This window comes from Mytilus californianus, unplaced genomic scaffold, assembly GCF_021869535.1.
Source record: "Mytilus californianus isolate M0D057914Y unplaced genomic scaffold, xbMytCali1.0.p SCAF_3, whole genome shotgun sequence".
NCBI lineage: Eukaryota > Metazoa > Mollusca > Bivalvia > Mytilida > Mytilidae > Mytilus > Mytilus californianus.
In genome coordinates, this window is record NW_026262679.1 from 37,536,211 (window position 1) to 37,554,962 (window position 18,752).

Genomic DNA, 18,752 nt, shown 5'->3' on the forward strand with positions numbered 1-18,752 from the left:
TATCATCTCGTTGTTGGAAGTTCAGTTTCGCCACTTTTCGTTTACCTCATAAAATCAAATGACGGACATATGCCATTTCAACCTGAGAACGAGTGGCTCATTTTCTTCTGGCAATTTTTATCTTTTGTTAGATGTTGTACTTTCAATGGTATTTATAAACCAAGAGTAAAATTTAATTGTTCGGTATAGATATAATATGTTAAATCATTCATCTTCAATACAAAATTTCAGAAGATAATGGAAAATATCACAGAATAATGATAAAAATTTTAAAAAAAAAGAAAAGAAAAACCCAACACATCTTTGAATTGAATTGAAAATCCAACTGAGTAAAAGTCAAATTGACCTCTAAAATTCTTTACACACAAAACAAGTACACCACTGAAACATTCCAAAAGTGTCCGAATAGAGCAAGTTTTTAACGCGTACTGGATATATTTTTTATATTTATATTCAGACTTACTACATTTTATCAACTGTTAGTGAACCATTTTTTAAGGTTATGAATCCGTGGCTTCATTAAACGTTTAATGCAAAATAAATGTATTAATATTTTTGTTTTGTTTAGAAAATACAATTACTTGTGTGTGTGTGTGTGTGTGTGTGTGTGTGTGTGTGTGTGATAATTTTAGTGAAAGCTTACTGAAGGTCGTTGAAAAGATGCCCATTCAGGAGGGCCAAACAAATTGTCACTAATGTCCAATCAGCTTTTCTGTTGTACAAAGTTTAACGTGCGGTGATGCTTGAACAGTGTAAATTACATTGTCATAGTTTTATGACATTGTCTTACAACATCAAAAGACTATTTACTATACTATAGTGACTGTGTCATCCTGATGATTTCGACAAAGTGCTTTGCAACCGCTGAGAAAAAGTTGAGTATAGGTAAACATTAATTTACCGTTGACCAAGTCTCATAAATTTGTACAAAAAATTTGGGATTGAGGACTTTTAGATTTTAGGTACTCAGAATAGTTAAACCATTGTCGTGACGTCAGCTTATTCATTTACCGTGGATTCTTTTTCTAGAATCAACGCTTTCTAAATCTGTCTCTGAAATTGATTCACCAAATTATATTCAATTGTTTCCTTTGTGTGCCTAATTTCATTAAGTTTAAATTATCTAATTTACTGATTTCTGTTCACTAATGGAATTAATTTAAAAACTTACCTTTAATTTTTGTAATTTTTATATGCCTTCACTGGGAATCGAACCCGTCCTTGAAATCTGTTATGTGTGACTGACATCAACATATCGACGAAACCTCGCGGTTACCAATTGGTTACAATTTATATGTCTATTTTATATATATAAATGAACATATGATATACATAGGTACAACGGACACACAGGGCTTGTACCTTTATATATACATACTAGGCAATCGTACAGTATAAGTTGGTAGCCGCGATGCATGTTAGCATGGTTAAGATCAATGAGTTAAAGAGTCAAAGGTCAAAAGTTAAAGATAGGGACTTGTCGGTTTAGGTTCTAATCCCTGTATTCTCTTTGTTGTCCCTATTCTTTAGTTTTTCTGGGTTTTTTTTCTTATTTTGTATGTAACTGTGGATATTTTTGAAATAATAGCGAGTTTTACCGTTTATTTTTGGATTATTATTGGCTATTTCACATATTTCAAACGAAAATGATTACATTTAATTTGTCCATTTTTGTTTTATAAATATAGTAAGATTTTATCTGTTTCACTACATAATTTTACAAATGTTTATTCGCAAATTCCTATGCGAGTAAATCGTGATGTGCCTAGAATTAGGCTTCTTGCTAGAAATTTCGGTAACATATTTATTATATATACTTTATATATGTTCTATGGTCAGGTTGTTGTCTCTTTGACACATTCCCCATTTCCATTCTCAATTTTATTAGAAATAAGTTCGAATATGTCTTATTTTGTAAACATAGATAATATTCAGATGCCTGATAATTTAAAGGCAGACGTGTTGTGTTATATTTGTATTTTTCTAACCAATAAGTTGTGATCTTATATTTAGTAATGCATCGTTGAACATGATACCATGGTTATTTAAACTCACTTACAATACCTTCTAATTAAGAAAAGGCTTTAATTTTGAAAAGACATTAACACAATAGTTTAAGTTATAGATACAATGGATAAGCGTTGATTCATGAAAAACAAACCATTTGCCCTCCGGGCTCGTGGTTTCTTTTTCAAGAATCAACGCTTATTCATTGTATCTATATTACTTAATAGCAACTTGATGACTGTAAAAGAACACACAAAAAATAGATTGAGATATTTATTTCTGAGGTTTAATTTTTGCTTTTTTAAAATGCGAGCTTCAGTAAAAAATATAGAATGATTAGATTAAAAAGCTGTAAAACAACCATTTAAGATTATCATTGATGTCTGATGATATGTGACCACCAAGTCGATGTTAAGCAAATCTTTCGTTTCAATGACAAGACTATTATTCTGTTTACAATTCATATCATCAGTAAGATTTGTATATCAAATTACTGATAATTAACAAATGGTTATGAAGTTTTACAGGTTTTTCAATGTTTGGATTTACTTTTAGAAATGATATTGTAGTTCAGTCATAAGAATAACACTAACAATAACCAATTTTACTGCACCAAATGCGCCTTTCGACAATAAATATATGTTCATTGATGATCGAGGACAAAATAGTTGACAATCAAAAACTTATTTCAAACGTGAAGAGCTGATAAAACCAAAAAGGACAAAGAAAGTAAAGCCAAAGCCGGGAAAAGAATCAGAGCTTTACACGAGGGAGATATATTCCTTAATTTCGAATAATTTCAAAACTTTTGTAACAGGAAATTTTGATAACACAATATTCTTATTTCCATGCCAGTACCGAAGTTGTGGCTAATGATGGTGATCATCGGGAACTAACAGTCCACCAGCAGAGGTATCGAACCTGTCGATAAGCATGCAAAATGCAAATGAATGATACGTTTATTTTATATATGCGACAAAAAATAATTTATTATTATGATAAACTAAGTTATGAATAATTTCCTTTCAATCGGTACATAAAAATATACTAAAAATGAAAAAAATAGTGTGCATTTTTTAAATTACAAGTCAATTTGACGTAAGTTATGAGATATATAATAAAAGAATGCTGTCCTTTAGATGGCTCTTTCATTTGGTAATCATTAGCTACTAAACTGTTGAGCTTTGACAAGTTTCGAAACCTAAATCTCTAATATTCTGCTTGTGACGACTCCATCATTTCATGACTTAAGTAAAGAAAAAACGACATTGGATGTAAAGCAGCAGAATAGCCTGTATTACAAAGTATATGGAATTTTGTAAAGCATATATATTGGATAGCGGCACGACAACGCTAGTACTAAATATCAAGCTGCCGCGTAACGAGCTCTTAATGCATGCAAAATTTTAAATAAAAGAATATTCTTCTCTTTATACTTTAGAAACTTCTACACCTTATGAAAATGTTTCCGACAATACGGACATGTATGAACATTTTAGAAAAATCGTTGGAATCTTAAAAAAACATTTGTCTGTTATTTAGTTTGTTGAGGATTTTTTTGTGTTGCTTTGGTTTGTTTGGTTGTTTTACTGTAAGTAAGTTTAACAAAGTAAACTTTCTAGATTGAATTAGTAAGTTCACATTTAGTCAGTTTTTTAGTTTGTTACCCGGATTTGTTTTTGCTTAATCGAATTATGATTATTGAAAACGGTATACTACTGTTACCTTTATTTAAAAGTATTGAATAGTTTCCAAAATTTACATTCATAACCGTTGCAGCCATTTCATTTGTTGAAAATATAAACGGATCTTACCAAATACGGATATGCATGCATGTTGAGATCGTTTGAGGTCGTCATTAAAAGCAATATAATATAGTGTATGATATGTACTTTTGTACTAAAAAAATTTCAATCTGTTTTGTCCTGTAACGATTATGTTTCTATTTTATAAAAAAACTTCCCGCTCTTTTGTATTTTTCTGGTTTTTCATTCATTGTTTGTTCATTCTTTGATCTTGATAAACTAAATTTCCCGGAAGCAGCTGTCGGAAGTTTTCATTAGGATTGTCGGTTAATCTATTGTTTTCATAAGTATCTTTAACATTTTTTTAGAAACAGACAAGGAAATTGTTAGTTTTGCTGTTGTTGTATAATGAGATTTTCTCCAACCTTGCATAACATCTGTCAACTAGAAATGTCATTGAAATAAAATTTTAAAACGAAATTAGATATCTGAGCCATCAAGTAGGAAATTTAAACAGCATTTATTTAAAATAAATGTTGTTTATATTATTAAGAAATTTTTACTGGCTTTTTTTCTAATATCCTCGCATATTTTGTATTATCAGCAGTGACTTTCTCTTAAGATTTGAGCAACATGCTTTACTTCCCATGTATTTATGTCTGATTTTAACAAATGATGCGTAATAACGACTAAATTCTTCCACAAAATTAGACTCTTCAAATTCTAAGCAACCAATAAGTAATTGGTAATATGACATCCGATCCGCTTCAACATTTTTTTAATCAAAAGGGGGAAAATTAACAACTAACTTTTCACATAGGTTTTCAGACCTGTTCGATTAACGAACTTCTTATGTTTTTGAGTAAAACGGGTGTGTAAGGAATGCGTCAATATGAACTTATGGGCACAAAAAATTGTTCGAGAAGACAAGTGTATATGCAATCAATCAATCTCTTAATCGCCCTATGTTCAGAAAAGTTGGTATGGTTATTGAAGAATTTAAAAAATATGCCATTAAAACAAGATAATATTATAATTTTTTTTTCCCGAATGACGACTTCGGAATCCAAATCGGTCATAGCTTCATTACGCATAGCTTTCAATGAGGGCAACAGTAATCATTTGATTTAACACATTCCTATTAAAACACAGTTTGATATAGTATATGAGATACTTCAAATTCATATTGATTTCTTATCAAACGTCACGTCTTATAGATTTAAAGTTTAGTTAATGGATATTACAGAAAGAAAATAGACTTAGACTTATTTGTTAAGCGAATGTTTGTTATATAAATGATGTTAGTTAGTAACCATCGATTAAGAGATAAGCTGAGTTTATTCAACTGAACTAAAACTGGATACCGTTTAAAAAAACTTTAATGCCTTTAATTTTCCTGAAGTGATTTTTTTCTTTTTCTCGGTACTGACTTAATTACTCAATGCTCAATTTCACCTCTCATTTGATATTCAAAAACGTGTGTCAAATTCAGTTACTTCCTCTAATAAATTTATAAATAAAACTCAATGTAATCTCAAGAAAACTTTGGTACTTCAGTGAAGAAGTTTAAATGCTGCAACCAAGAAATATTTAACCAAATCAAGCATGCATACTCAATGAACGTCCTTAACGTGTAGGAAAATAGTTTGAATTGTATTTTCAGATTAAATACTAGTACTATATAACTGGAGAGTATAAATATTTTGAGTTTAGTCTGAATGATGATACTACATACTAATATGGTGTCACCTTTTCGCTCTTGAAATCGGTTAATTTTATATTTCTTCTGCACGAAACAGAAACTGAACATTATAAGTATGGTTTGAAAGTAAATCTAAAGATGAATTGAACTTGTGACACATTAGTGATTTATAAAAAGAGAGGCAAAAGATACTACAAGGATATTTAATCTCATAAGATTGGTGGATAGTTGTCTCATTGGCAATCGTATCACATCTTATTTTTTATATTAACTATGCCATGACAAATAACGAAAGACGGAGAAAAGAAGAAAAACAGTCCACTATTATGTAGAAAACTAAAGACCGAGTAATAACACGGTATGTAAAGTGTCCGGCGGAGATCGTGTTTTTTCGAGTGAATCGGTCCGCTTTTTTTGAGTGTAGATCAGGTTTTATCGAGTGAATTTACAAGCAATTAGTTCGATTTACTGCTATTTCGCGAGTATAATAGTTTTATTCGTGACTGTTCATCTTATTCTGAATGCTATACATGTTTTGTACACAAACGAAACAGAATTTCCTTGTAGTTCACTTACAATATAGTGTTTTATATAGTCCTTGTTTTTTTTTCGAGAGCAACACTTAAAACGTCCGGGTTTTTTAACAAATGGTTTTTTGAAGAAAATGTGAATAAGAAAGAAGACATTCTTTGGCTTAAAACTGACTTTTTCTAGTTTGAAACTGTAATTTAGCGAAGGACAATATCATATATTCTTAATAAGTCACAAAAACAGACTTATTATGTTGATCAAATTTAATCATTCTCAATTTAATGATAACTTTCTGTTTTGAAAACATTTCACCATAACCTTGCAGTATTACGATATATAAAAGATCAATGGGTCATTTTTAAAACGGTCTTAAGAACCGAATATCAGGACTCATAATCTTTTTAATTTCATTGCATGCTATCTTTGTTTTTACAGTCAATACTATTTTATGATTGATATATATTATACTATTTTATGATTGATATATGGAATATCTAATAAAAAATGAAAACAACACTTTATAATTTTATGCTATATGACCAAAAGACCTACAAAATAGCCAAATCCATCTAAGGTCAACTTTGCCTGACAGAGTTGAAACCTTAGCATTTTTATAATTTTTAAATTTATAAACAGAGAATTCTAAATGATTGATTGTTGGTGCTTAACGTCCAGTGGCAAATGTGTCATGCATGTTCAAGACGAGAACAATAAATCCAATAAGTAGGTCCTGTAACAGAGGACGTTCGAGATAAAGGTCGGGAAATTTAGACTGCCACTGAAAATGAGAGTATATTTGATATGGACAGAAATTTTGCCTTACAAAAGACCGCCTACGGACCCTTCAAAGAGCTGTTGCAAGCTTTCTTTAAATGCAATGAGCGTAGCACTCTTTCTACACGCCCCGTTCTGACCGGACGTGGCTGCGTACTTGGACAACTCACACAGCCAAACGGACGTCCCACTTTGACAAGGGTCGGTTGGAAGAGGACTTAAGTGACCATATTTCTATTCCCCTGTCCCCCTTGGATGTAAATAATTTTAGAAAGAATTGTTATAAATCATGTCAATACCAAAGTAATGACAACTGAGCTGATGATAAACTCGGGGACTTGTCCAATGTGTTTAATAAACAACGAAATATATAATCTGTAAGCTTCAATACGATCCTTTTGTCCTTCCGTTCACCTCACAAATATACATTGTCAATTTTTATTCTTTTAATTTCTGATGGAAATGAAGCTATCCTGAATCTTATTACTGTGTGACCAAGCATAGCTTACGCTTGATCATAACCTCTTCACAGTAGGAGCCATTGAACATTGTTCTTTATTTCCATTTCTAGAACGATAAAACATTATTTCCTATGAAGCAAGAATCTTGCAATCTGATTGGTTAATTACCCGGGTGTAAATAACAACCCACCCTAGTTCACAAGGGGATAAAAAAAATATACCAAAATTTCCAAAATATATAATGTTTGTCAAAATTATGAAAATTAAAATTTTTGGATAAAATAATAATGATAAAAAAAAATTAGGTTAAAAAAGAATTTAAGAATAGTAAACGGGTTGTACGGAATTTTACACCGGTGTTGAAAATCTCAGGGTGTATAGAATTTCAAAACCGGGGTAAAATTCTGTACACTCCTGATTACGCCAAGATAGCTAATATTACAATCAAGACAAATAGTAATTGAAACATTAAGGATATATTTTCTGTAAACAAACACATTTACCTGCTTTACACACTATGTGTTCGTACGTCTCAGTCCAACATGTCTGAGCTCACATAAAGGTTGTTTACATCATGAACTATTTACTGTATGAAATCCATATCGTCACACTAACATGAAGATTTCTGAATGCAAATGAACGATGACTATTTATGAAATGTACGTTTTATTACAGCATTATTAAACTGGTTTTATGCATTGTTTCGTGCCTTGAAAAGTACTTTATTTGAACCTTTTCATTCTTTGTTAAAAAGTGAATGCACTGACATATTACATTTTTAGCCATAGGAATTTTGTTTTGTTCACTCGATAAAACAAGGACAAACTCGAAAAAAACACGGACATATCAAATTGAACTTACTCTCAAAAATGTCCTTTTCAATGGAAAAACAAGAATTTTTGTAAAGTGTCTGTATATCTAAGTATATATATAGATTCCATGTGCAAATTTCCGTTGACATTTGCATTGGTATGTGTATAAAAATGGCTTTAATCTATATTTTGGAATAAAGCAATGTAAGACAAAATTAAACGTTTTTAAAACAACATTATGTAGGGTTGACAATATCTTTTTATCAAAAATACTAATATACCTTCTACGATCTTGTATACTTATATACGGTTCTAGCATTCACGTTTTACCAGAAAGGAAGTCTGCTTGTTTACATTTTTGGTCATATTCACTCGAGAAAAAAAGTGGTCACACTCTAATAAACCCGATCAAATCACTCGAAAACCACGATCCCAGTCGGACACTATACCTACCGTGAATAAGAACCAATTAATCTTAATTACTATAAAAACAAACAACTATGTCAGCGGGGTATCTTTGATAAGTTTTACAACACTTAGTCGATTTAACTGCTGGTTGAGTTTCTTCCCCGAGTTTGTCACCATCCCAGTAGTCAGCACTTTTGTGTTGACATTAAATATCATTGATATGTTAATTTTCTCTATTAACTGTTGATAAAATTCGACCCAAGGAAGTAGATGATTGCCTTAGACTTATTTGGCACAACCTTCCTGAATGATTAGTTTTTATTGTTCTTCAACTTTCTATTTGATTAGGCCTGATGTTAACTTGATGGCGTTTAAACCATAGCTTTATCACAATTTCATGAACGCAAAATTTACAGACAAAATGTAACATTTTATGAAAAATAAAACTTAATAAATTTTTTACATCCAAAGCGCTTTTCTTGAATTACCTTCAACAAGAACGTCCAACAAGCAAACCTTTAAAAGCAAATGAACAAAGGGGTGATAGCATATGACATAGCTTTTTTTACTGTATGAAACCTTTATATCGTCGTCCGATGCACCATCAATTCCTGTTATTTATATATTGTTTTCATTCCATGAGAAACGAAATAACCGTTGGTCCATAATGCATTTATTCATGGTTAATGTCACTAGTGTGAACAATCATGTTCCCCTCCGATTGTTCTATCCACTCGAGGTTAAATTTCCACGAAATATGACCAACTCATTGTATATTTTTCAATCAATCATGAATTGCATCAATATCTCTTCTTTAATTTTATTTTTGTTTGGTGTGGGCGAGTGCACTATCTTCACCCGGATGTGAGTGTTTTACTTATGATATAACAATAAAAGATTCTGATGTAAACAAAAAGCATAAAATGTAATACATTTACATAATATGGAGTTGTATGCATGACTAACAAAAACCACTGTCAAGGTCCTGATCTTGGACAGACACATGTGTGGAGGTCAAGCATCGTTTTCATCACTCGATTCTTGACCTTGTAATTTAGAACTGTAAAAGACAAAACTGCAACATTTATCCCAAACAACTTCCTAGCCAATTTGTCGTAAGTTTAGTTTTCATTCAATTCTCACTAAAGCTAACAATTCAGCCTTTAATGCGGAGAAAATCGAATACAAATGGTAAGCTATAAAAGACTGGATAGAAAAATAATGTGTAGCAATTAAAAAGGGGCAATAAACGGCCTGATGAAGGAAAATAACATTAATAAAAAAAACAATTATGCAAAACGGTAAATTAAGGCAATTGAAGTGTTCCGATGTTTAAATCTCATAAATCAATTAAGAAGGCAAATCAAAGTAATATTAAAAAACTAAACAATTTCAGAAAATCCAAAAACAATGACAAGCACTTAAATAGATGCTTATAGCTAGGGCAAACACACAAAGAATGGGGTGGGGTTAAACATGTTTGTGAAGGCTCAACTCAACCTTTGCCTAAGACAGAGCATTTTTTTATTCAGTTTTATGATTGTCTCAGTATTAGTATCCTTTTCATTAAAATTGATAAAGATGTGATATTATTGCCAATAAGACAACACTTCACCAGAGACCAGACGTACAAATTAACAACTACATTTCACCGTACGGCCTTCAATAATGAGCGAAACCCATACCGCAAAGAAAGCTATAAAAGGCCCAGAAATGACAAATATACAACAATTCCATCGAACCAACTAACGGTTTAATTTATTTACAAAACAACAAACAACAAACAAATATTCTTTTTGTATTGTTTCAATACCCAAATGAACAGTTTTTGATGTTTCGAATTAATTTATTCAGCCAACGATATTTAAATCTAGTTTAATTTTAATGGTCTTAAGTTTGCTGAAATCTTAATATTTTATTAGGCTATTTGGAATACTAATACATGAACGAGCATTCCATTTCAAACTTTTCAATGTTGGAATATAAACATTATATACTTTTATAAAACAGTTTTGCTCTTTAAGATTACTTTCAGTAACTGTTTGCTTAATGATCTTTATTTATACAATATTACCTAGTTCGGGTGTAAAAAAAGAAATCTTTTTCATTTTGTAATGTCCTTTTATTGTTACGAATCTATTCATATTATTTCATATAGAGAAGTTGAGAACTGTTTAAAATATTCAACCCTTCTACATAGCTTTGTAGTTACTTAGAATTATTCAAAAATACTACTTTTTCTTACTAGACTTTCTTATAAATGTAAAAAGAAGATATAGGATATACGTTGTACGTCAATGAGACAACAAGCTAACCATGCCAAAAACCAAAAATTCATAAGTATTTCTATAGGTAGCTTTTCATTAATAATAATTCTCAACCTCGTGATGAAATTTTAAAAAGGAAGTTCAATGGGTGACACAATTGCTCTATATCCATGGAACATAATTGATTTAATTCTATTATACTTTACTCCTTGATATCTAAAATAACAGCGGGACATTACATGTATATAAGAAAAAGACTTTATTGCAATGTCCTTTGAATTTAGAATATAAACTCGACAACCAACAGTAGTGTATGTTAAATAGATAAGCCATTCAACTGATAAAATTTTCCATTTCGTAAGATCGTTTGTTTTCCTGAATCATCGATTATATATAGATTGTGGTTTGCCACGTCGTCTGATCTTTTAAGTACCGAACGTGACTTATTCCCGATTGTGACTGTTTTGCTGAGTGTGAATTTGCATTGCTATAAGACGTGTCACGGTATTTTTCTATCCAAAATCCATGTATTTAGTTTTGATGTTATATTTGTTATTCTCATCGGATTTTGTCAAATGTCTTATCGTTTGTAGTTGTAAATCTTATTTTTTTCTGTTCAATTCGTGTGTTACGGTAAAGATAAATAATCACCCAGTTCATTTATAAGATTTTAGTTTGGGTCAACTAAATTTATACGATGTATTTGGTTTACAGTTTGATTTAGAAAAAATACCGACATAGCTTGATAATACAATTAATTATCTAATTACTACCACAATTTTATATTAATAAGTATTGTAATTTTCATTGTTATTAATACATGTTATATCAGTATTACAAACCTAATCTTTAACTCTATCCTATTTTTTGAAAATTTATAGAAATTTAAATGTGACGCCACATTGTGCGTCGATTTCTTCGGCTAACATATAATACGTTGTTCGACTGTGCTTTTATATGTGCTGATTTAGGTTGTTTTATGTATTCGTTTTTATTCTGTAGTTAGTCACCACATCGGTGTTAAAATGTATATCAATTATAAAGTCCTTTTTATAAATTTACTGTTTGCAAAAGTATGAATTATTCTAAATACTAAGGATTTTCTTATCCCAGGCATATAACCTTAGCCGTATTTGGCACAACGTTTTGGAACTTTTGGTCCTCAATGCTCTTCAACTTTGTACTTAAGCTTGTTTTGGCTTTCGGGCTTTTTTTATCTGAGCGTCACTGATGGGTCTTATGTAGACGAAACGCGCGTCTGGCGTATTAAATTATAAGCATTGTACCTTTTGATAGCTATTATTTGTGTGTGTCTCTGTCCTGTATGTTCTCCCATTTATTTGTATTGTAGTCCTGTCAAGTAAACTTGTCATTTTAATGTTATATTTAACATTGCCATAAAAGCGGGAGGTTTGGCTAGCCACAAAACCAGGTTCAACCCACAATTTGTTCTTAAAATTTCCTGTACCAAGTCGAAAATGGCCATTGTTATATTATAGTTTGTTTCTGTGTGTGTTGCATTTTAGTGTTGAGTTTCTGTTGTGTTGTTGTTTTCCTCTTATATTTGATGTGTTTCCCTCAGTCTTAGTTTGTAACCCGGATTTGTTTTTTTCTCAATCGATTTATGAATTTCGAATATCGGTATACTACTATTGCCTTTATTTACACCCTTTCGTTACAGTGTCCAGAATATTATAGAAATACAAAGGATATGGGGCATCCATCCATGACACAAAATCAGTGCATGCACAGCAAAATCACACGCAAAGCAAAAGAACAGCGCATTTATTTTTGTTCTTCATCTTAACGTCACAGTGAGGCCTTCAACATGGAGAAAAATAATAACTCTCACCTCACTGCAAGTTTAAGATGGCCCATAGCACCGGCTTCAGCGGAATTGTAACACCATCAAATCGGACCCGGTTAAAAAGATCAAACTGGAAAGTAGTACATATTTAAATCAAAATAGTTCCTACGCATAGCTAGGGGTATTTATCAAGCTATGTAGAATATATTTTGGTAATTTTGGTATCAAATGAAAGTTAAAGGACTGGGGATCCTTGTAGATATAAAAAATTAGAAGATGTGGTATGATTGCAAATGAGACAACTCTCCACAAGAGACCAAAATGACACAGAAATTAACAACTATAGGTCACCGTACGGCCTTCAATAATGAGCAAAGCCCACACCGCATAGTCAGCTATAAAAGGCCCAGAAAGGACAAATGTAAAACAATTCAAATAAGAAAACTAACGGCCTAATTTATGTACAAAATAATAAACAAAAACAAATATGTTACACAGCAACACGACAACCACTGAATTACAGACTTATGACAGGCACATACAGAATGTGGTGGAGTTTAACTCGTTTGAAGGCGCCAACCCTCTCCCTAACCTGGGAAAGTGGTGTAACAGTACAACATAAGAACAAACTATCAAAATCAGTTGAAAAAGGCTCATCAGATGGATACAAATAGAAATACATCTAACAAAAACACAGAGTGGACGTGGACGGGTAATTATACATCCCCACAACAAAATGACACTAAGTACAGATCTGAGAGTACTCGCAGTTACTGACAGTTTGTTCAAAGTCAATAACAACTAATAAAAAAATCATGCATCTAAGTCTAAAATATTAATCAGTGCACATCCAACATCCAATGGATTTAGTTTAAAGACGTCATAAACAGTCGGCGAAACACATGACATTGTGCAAATGCCAAGATTCAGGTATCGACAGATTGTAGAGCCATGAATGTGCAACACATTTTGACTGATAATTTTGAATAATACAAAAATGTATGAGTGAATTCTAAAATTGATGGTAGCATGTTCACAATTCATATCATCAGTAAGATTTGTATGTTTAATTACTGATAATTAGCTAATGGTTATGAATTTTTACAGGTTTTGTAATGTGTGGGTTTACTTTTGGAAATGATAGTGTAGTCACATTCATAAGAATAACATTAACAGTACAAAATTTACTGCACCAAATGCGTATTTCGACAATAAATATCTCTTCATAGATAATCGAGTCCAATATTTGACAATCCAAAACTTATTTAAAAACTGAGGAGTTGATAAAACAAAAGAGGACAAAAAGTATAGCCAAAGCCGGGAAAGGAATCAGAGCTCTGCACAAGAGGGATATATTCCTTAATTTTAGATAACTTCAAAAATTTGAAACAGGAATTTTAAATACCTGTTACACAATATCCTTCATGCCAGTACCGAAGTTATGGCTACTGAGCAGGTGCTACCACCGGGAACTGGCAGTCCACCAGCAAAGGTATCGACCCAGTGGATAAGCATGCAAAATACATATTAAATAAAGGCAACAGTACTATACCGCTGTTCAATAGTCATAAGTCGAATAAGCGAAAACACATCCGGGTCACAAACCAAAACCGAGGGAAACACATCAACTATAAGAGAGAAACACTGAACTGCTACAAAAACATAACAAAAAGGATCAAAAACTTCCTTTACATGTAGAAGAATAGTTTGAATTTTGTATTTTCAGATTTCTCTCACATGCTTTAAAAAAATACATCTAAAGATGAATTGAACTTGTGACACATTAGTGATTTATAAAAAAAGAGGCAAAAGATACTACAGGGATATTCAATCTCATAAGATTGGTGGATAGTTGTCTCATTGGCAATCATATCACATCTCCTTGTTTTTTCATATTGACTATCCCATGGCAGATAACGAAAGACGGCGAAAAGAAGAACAACAGTCCACTTTTATGTAGAAAACTAAAGACTGAGTAAATCTTAATCACTTTAAAAACAAAATAACTATGTCAGCGAGGTATCTTTGATAAATTATTACAACACTTGGTCGATTCAACGGCTAGTTGAGTTTTTTCCCCCGAGGGTATCACCATCCCAGTAGTCAGCACTTTTGTGTTGACATGAAATATCATTGATATGTTAATTTTCTGTATTAACTGTTGATAAAATGTTGAAATATTCAAGACACGAAAAGATTTTACGACCCAAAGAAGTAGATGAATGCCTTAGACTTATTTGGCACAAAATTTCCTGAATGGTTAGTTTTTATTGTTCTTCAACTTCCTATTTGATTAGGCCTGATGTTCACTTGATGGAGTTCAAACCATAGCTTTGGCACAATTCCATGAACGCAAAATTTAAAGACAAAATGTAACATTTTATGAAAAATAAAACTTAAAAAATTTGTTGCGTCCGAAGCATTTTTCAATTAATCATGAATTGCATCAATGTTTCTTCTTTAATTTTATTTTTGTTTGGTGTGGGCGAGTACGATCTCTTCTCAAGGATGTGAGTTTGTTACTTATGATATAACAATTAAGATTATGATGTAAACAAAAAAAAAACATAAAGTATACATTGTAATACATTTACATAATATGGAGTAGCATGCATGACTAGCAAAAACCACTGTCGATGTCCTGATAGTGGAGGTCAAGCATCGTTTTTATCACTCGATTCTTAACCTTGTAATTTTGAACTGTAAAAGACAAAAATGCAACATGTATCCCAAACAACTTCCTGACCATTTTGTCGTAAGTTTGTTTTTCATTCGATTCTCAACTAATAATTCAGCCTTTAATGCGGAGCAAATCAAATAAAGATGGTAAGCTATGAAGACAAATCAAGGTAATAAACAAAAACTAAGGGAATCTCATTAACTCCAAAAACAATGACAATATTTGAATACATGCTTAAAGCTTGGGTTAGACACACAAATAATGGGGTGGGGTTTAACATGTTTGTGAAGACTTATCTCACCCCTTGCCTAGGACAGAGCATTTTTTTAATAAGTTTTATGGTTGTCTCAATATACGTAAACTTTTCCTTAAAAATAATACGATGTAATATTATTGCCAATGAGACACTCCATCAGAACCCAAATGACGTAGCAGTTAACAACTATATGTCACCGTACGGCCTTCATCAATTAGCAAAATCCATACCGCATAGTAAGCTATAAAATGTCCAGAATTGACAAATGTAAAACAATTCAAGAAAAAAACTAACGGCCTGATTTATGTACAAAACAAAAAACGAAAAACAAATATTCTTTTTGTATAATTTTAACCCCCAAATGAACAGTTTTGATGTTTCGAATTAATTTATTCAGCCAACGATATTTAAATCTAGTTTAATTTTAACGGTCTAAGTTTGCTGAAATCTTGATATTTTATTAGGCTATTTGGAATATTAATACATGAACGAGCATTCCATTTCAAACTTTTCAAGGGTGAGGCATGACTTTTTCATCAACAGTTTTGCGCTTTGAGATTACATTCAGTAACTGTTTGCTGAATGGTCTTGTTTTATATAATATTACCTAGTTGGGGTTTTAAAAAAATATATCTTTTTCATTGTGTAATGTCCTTTTGTTGTTACGAAAATAGTCAACCCTTCTATATAGCTTTGTAGTTACTTAGATGATACAAAAATGCTGTTTCTTCTTACCAGACTTCCTTATAAATGTGAAAAGAAGATATAGGACATACGTTGTAACGTTGTGCACGATGTTCCTACAACACGACGTTACACCAAAAATGGGACGTCAAAGAGTGTTTTCTGAAATTTTGACGTCGATTAATTAAAACTGTTAGTTTCATTCGGTTTTTTTTTTTTTTATATGTTATGGATTGATTCGGTCTCTGTTATTTTTACCATGAATTACCTCAAGTTGTAGAAATCGATTAACAATGTTTACCCTTAATTCCCCTTAAAATGCCGTATTGTCGTAAATAATGTAGGAAGGCAAAATGGGACGGAATCATTAAATATACAGTTTTCCATAAATAAATAAAACATAATTTTAGAAGCACAAAACTTTAATCACAGGCTGCTAAAATTTTATGGTGCATATCATATGTCATTATAAATTTTCCATATCTTGATTCAACCCCAATACAAATATATCCGACACTCTGCAAGGAAATCATTTTTTTTACCCTTGATTGATTTGAAATGAATTGTACTTTCCTTGACACACAATTTGTCGAAATACAGCCCTTCAATTATTTGAACCCCAGCTTCAAAATTATTTTCCCGGTCATCTATAGTTTCTTGCTGAAGTTTTCTAACGTCTGATGTACTTTTTTAAATTTTAGAAATCTTCTCCTGGACCGTCCGTAAAAACGGGTAATACAATCCCGGGTTGTATTATTTCAATGAAACTGTTTTCGTCGATGTTTGCAATTAGTCTTTAAGTTACCTCCGTTTCATGCACAAGTTTATTTTGACGAAAAGGCCCAGCTTCGCTAGTACATGAATTAGTTTCAGTACGACAGTTATAACATGAGTAGCAGGACAAGTCGCGAAATTAAACTTTTCGAGTACTTGTACTTTTAATTTGGTGAATGTACCTTACTGAAGGGGCGACTTTAAATGATGTATATCTATTTCAGGGTACTTCCGCAACATAACGAAAAATTCACCTTTAACATATAGAGGACTGTCTTGGTGTCTCCAAATTGTCTTTGTAAAAGTTGTACATATAATTCGCATTCTGAATCAAACATTTGCCTTTAGCAACAATAAATCACTAAAAGCTAAAAATGGTTATAAAATATCAAAATTTAATCTGTGTCGAATCTATGTTCCGAGTTTGTTAATATGCACTATTCTTTTTTCGACAGCCTTCAATATATTTTTCCAAATTTCACCACACGATTTGTTTTTATTATCAGGAATATTTAATTGACACAAAATTAGCACATGCAACGTCGGAAATAAGCGTTTTTCGGATTTTTCGACGTTTTCACCCGTTTGGACAAAATGACTACCGTTTTGTAATGTTTCGTAGCATTTTATTCCTTTCAGACCTAAGCATGTAGTTAATAAAAAACAAATCTAGGCATTGTGTACTCTTCGTGTATTTAACTTTTGTTTTTATTAATTATAAATAACTTATTGAAATATCAGGTAAAAAAACCCGCATTAATTGCTTTGACAAATGAAATATCAACTTGGACAAAATGACTTCCGCTTGAAAAACGACTGTAAAGAGAAGATTTTATAGAATCTACAATATTTGAACTCACGAACAATGAGGCAAATATTTGTACTATTGGTAGATGTTATTATTATCTTACCATTTTTAGACATTTTCTGCTATATCTACTTATAAAATACACTTTCAGTCGTTGAGTCAACGAAAAACGTCGTAGGACATTTTTCTTATTCCAGCTTCATATGCAGCCGCCGAGTGGTTATAAAATGCAAAACTAACATTTCACCCAATCAAGTTCAAGTATACAAATAACGCAAATCAAAATATTGTCATGTGAATTAAAAAGGAAGTTATATCTGCACTTAGATATTTCCCACTTCGTAAGATCGTTGGTTTTCAGGTTTATCATCGATTAGGTCCTGCTTGACCCACTTTTTGCAAATAACTTAATCAAATTTCTAAATTACAGCTGATGGTGGATATTCAGTCCCGAGGGTACCATTTGCTCAGTGACCAGTGCTTTGGTATTGACATGATTCCAAAAATAAATTTTGCCCGTAACTTTTCTTTTTTTTTTACAATGTGTAATTGCGGTAAAGCACAGGTTGCAACTACTTCAGACATAGTTGACCGTATATTGTTGTGTTTATGTCTTCGGTTTTGCCATGATTCAGATAATACATTCTGTGTATTTCAAGTATATCAATATAAAATTGTGATAAGATTGTACGCCCTGATGAAAAGTTTACCTTAAGACTCCTTAAAATTTTATATGTGCCTTCCAAAAACTCTTGGTCTAGATGGTACCTGAAGAAGGAGGCAGCTGTTTTGCGCACGGAAATAATTTCATATGGTTTTGCTAGTTGCGTTTGTCAGAAAAAGATAGTTTTTAATGTGTTTTAACTGATATAAAAACCAAATAATCATATTTTTTGTTTTATAAATTGAATTCAAAATTACTCATTATCTGATTAAAATTATCGAACAATATAGTTATTAACAGCTTAGGACTAAGAAGGGCCAGCATGGCAAAAATTTGGCCCTAAAAATTGCATTAATGCTTTTTTTAATTATA

The 18,752-nt window shown here is 31.7% G+C and overlaps 1 protein-coding gene across 1 annotated transcript in view; it reads right to left on the reverse strand.

The window, feature by feature from the left end:
• Window positions 1–17,948, reverse strand: part of LOC127734488 (ninjurin-1-like) — a 36,366-nt gene extending 18,418 nt beyond the window's left edge. The window contains exon 1 of the mRNA XM_052244390.1: window positions 17,820–17,948. Within this exon, the coding sequence (XP_052100350.1) occupies window positions 17,820–17,822 (3 nt within the window). The 5' untranslated portion in view covers window positions 17,823–17,948. The remainder of the gene's footprint in view (window positions 1–17,819) is intronic.
• Between the last annotated feature and the right edge of the window lie 804 nt (window positions 17,949–18,752).